This window comes from Octopus bimaculoides, chromosome 25 (genome assembly GCF_001194135.2).
Source record: "Octopus bimaculoides isolate UCB-OBI-ISO-001 chromosome 25, ASM119413v2, whole genome shotgun sequence".
In the NCBI taxonomy this organism is placed as follows: Eukaryota; Metazoa; Mollusca; class Cephalopoda; order Octopoda; family Octopodidae; genus Octopus; species Octopus bimaculoides.
Genome location: NC_069005.1, coordinates 6,555,320 through 6,556,944, shown reverse-complemented (window position 1 = coordinate 6,556,944; position 1,625 = coordinate 6,555,320). Strand labels below are relative to the sequence as shown.

Here is a 1,625-nt window from a genome sequence, read left to right as displayed (position 1 = left end):
ATATATATATATATATATATATATACATACAATATATATATATACATACATACATACAAACACAACAGGCTTCTTTCTGTTTCCATGTACCAAATCAAATAACAAGGCTTTGGTTGGCCCAGAGTTATAGTAGAAGACAACTGCCCATGGTGCCTTACAGTGAGACTGAACCCATAGCTATATATTTAGTAAGCAAACTTCTTACCACACAGCCATGCCAGTGCAAATTTTTAAAATGTTAGATCTGGCAGCCTTTTAAGATGGTAGTTGGCGCCCGCTATTTCAATGTAGCTTTCCAACCCCAACAATTTTCCGCCACTGACTCAAATGTCCCCCCCTTACCTTTAAAGATAAACTATAAATGTTCATGATCCGAGAATTGCTATCATCTTATTGATCATGTTGTCGTGAATTTTCTACTTGACAGGAGCCATTGGTGATGTGGACGGAGATAATCAACCGGATTATATAAGCTTGACCAATCTGGCTATGGAGGTAATGGATACAAAATCCAACTGCCCACTCTTCTGGCAGAATATGACTCTGTATAAGAAGACCTTGATGCCATCCAATCGCTCCAGAAAGTCGGTACCCATCAGGATGTTTGCATCACTGGTGAATGAGGGGCAAGGGGGCAAACAGCATGACAAGAGCCTTGAATCGACACACTTTGTACCTCAACGGGAACAAGTATGGAACGAGTATTTTGGTAGTAAACAGACTGGCATCTACCGTCGCCAACACCTGAGTGACGGAGGAAACACAATGTCGAGACGTAGCAGAGTTTTGTACTATTTAGTTGTTCTTTTTACATTATTGGTTGTTCTGCTTTAAATTCCAGGGAACTGGTAGGCGGGGTGGGGAGAATTTGAGATATTTTTTTTGTTTTTGCTTCCTTTTGTTTCTTTTTATTGTTATAGTTACGTTTATTTTGCTTCTTGTCTTGTTTAGTTGAAAAAAAAAAAAAACCCATTTTTTTCTGTTTCCTGCAAATTTTCAGCATTTATTTAATAAATATGTGTGCATGTGTGTGTATATATATGTATATATATTCTTTTAGTCATTTGACTGTGGCCATGCTGGAACACCACCTTAACGGGTTTTAGTCGAACAAATCAACCCCAGGACTTATTCTTTGTAAGCCTGGTACTTATTCTATCGGTCTCTTTTGCCGAACCACTAAGTTACAGGGATGCAAACACACCAACATCGATCGTCAAATGATAGTGGGGAGACAAACACAAACACTCAAATATTTATCTTTATATACAACAGGCTTCTTTCAGTTTCCATCTACCAAATCTACTCGTAAGGCTTTGGTTGGCCGGAGGGTATTTTAGAAGACACTTGCCCAAGGTTCCACACAGTGGGACTGAGCCCGGAACCATGTTGTTGGGAAACAAGCTTATCATCACACAGCCACTCCTGCACCTTTATATGTATATATATATAACTTTTTAATCAGTCAAAATGTTATGTAAGTGACTCAAAGGCTGAATGTTTCATACATATAAAAATGAAACTTTTGGGTTATGTCTGTAACTTTTCTGCTGATTAAAAAAGAATATGTATACACATGAATTGAGGCCTGTTTTGTGTTCGTTCCGCCAAACCTATATATACAT

The 1,625-nt window shown here is 38.1% G+C and overlaps 1 protein-coding gene across 1 annotated transcript in view; it reads left to right on the top strand.

Annotated features, from left to right (window-relative positions):
- The window catches only part of LOC106873019 (protein FAM234B), a 22,541-nt gene extending 20,922 nt beyond the window's left edge, over positions 1 to 1,619 (top strand). The window contains exon 14 of the mRNA XM_014920220.2: positions 428 to 1,619. Within this exon, the coding sequence (XP_014775706.1) occupies positions 428 to 834 (407 nt within the window). The 3' untranslated portion in view covers positions 835 to 1,619. The remainder of the gene's footprint in view (positions 1 to 427) is intronic.
- The last annotated feature ends 6 nt before the right edge of the window (positions 1,620 to 1,625 follow it).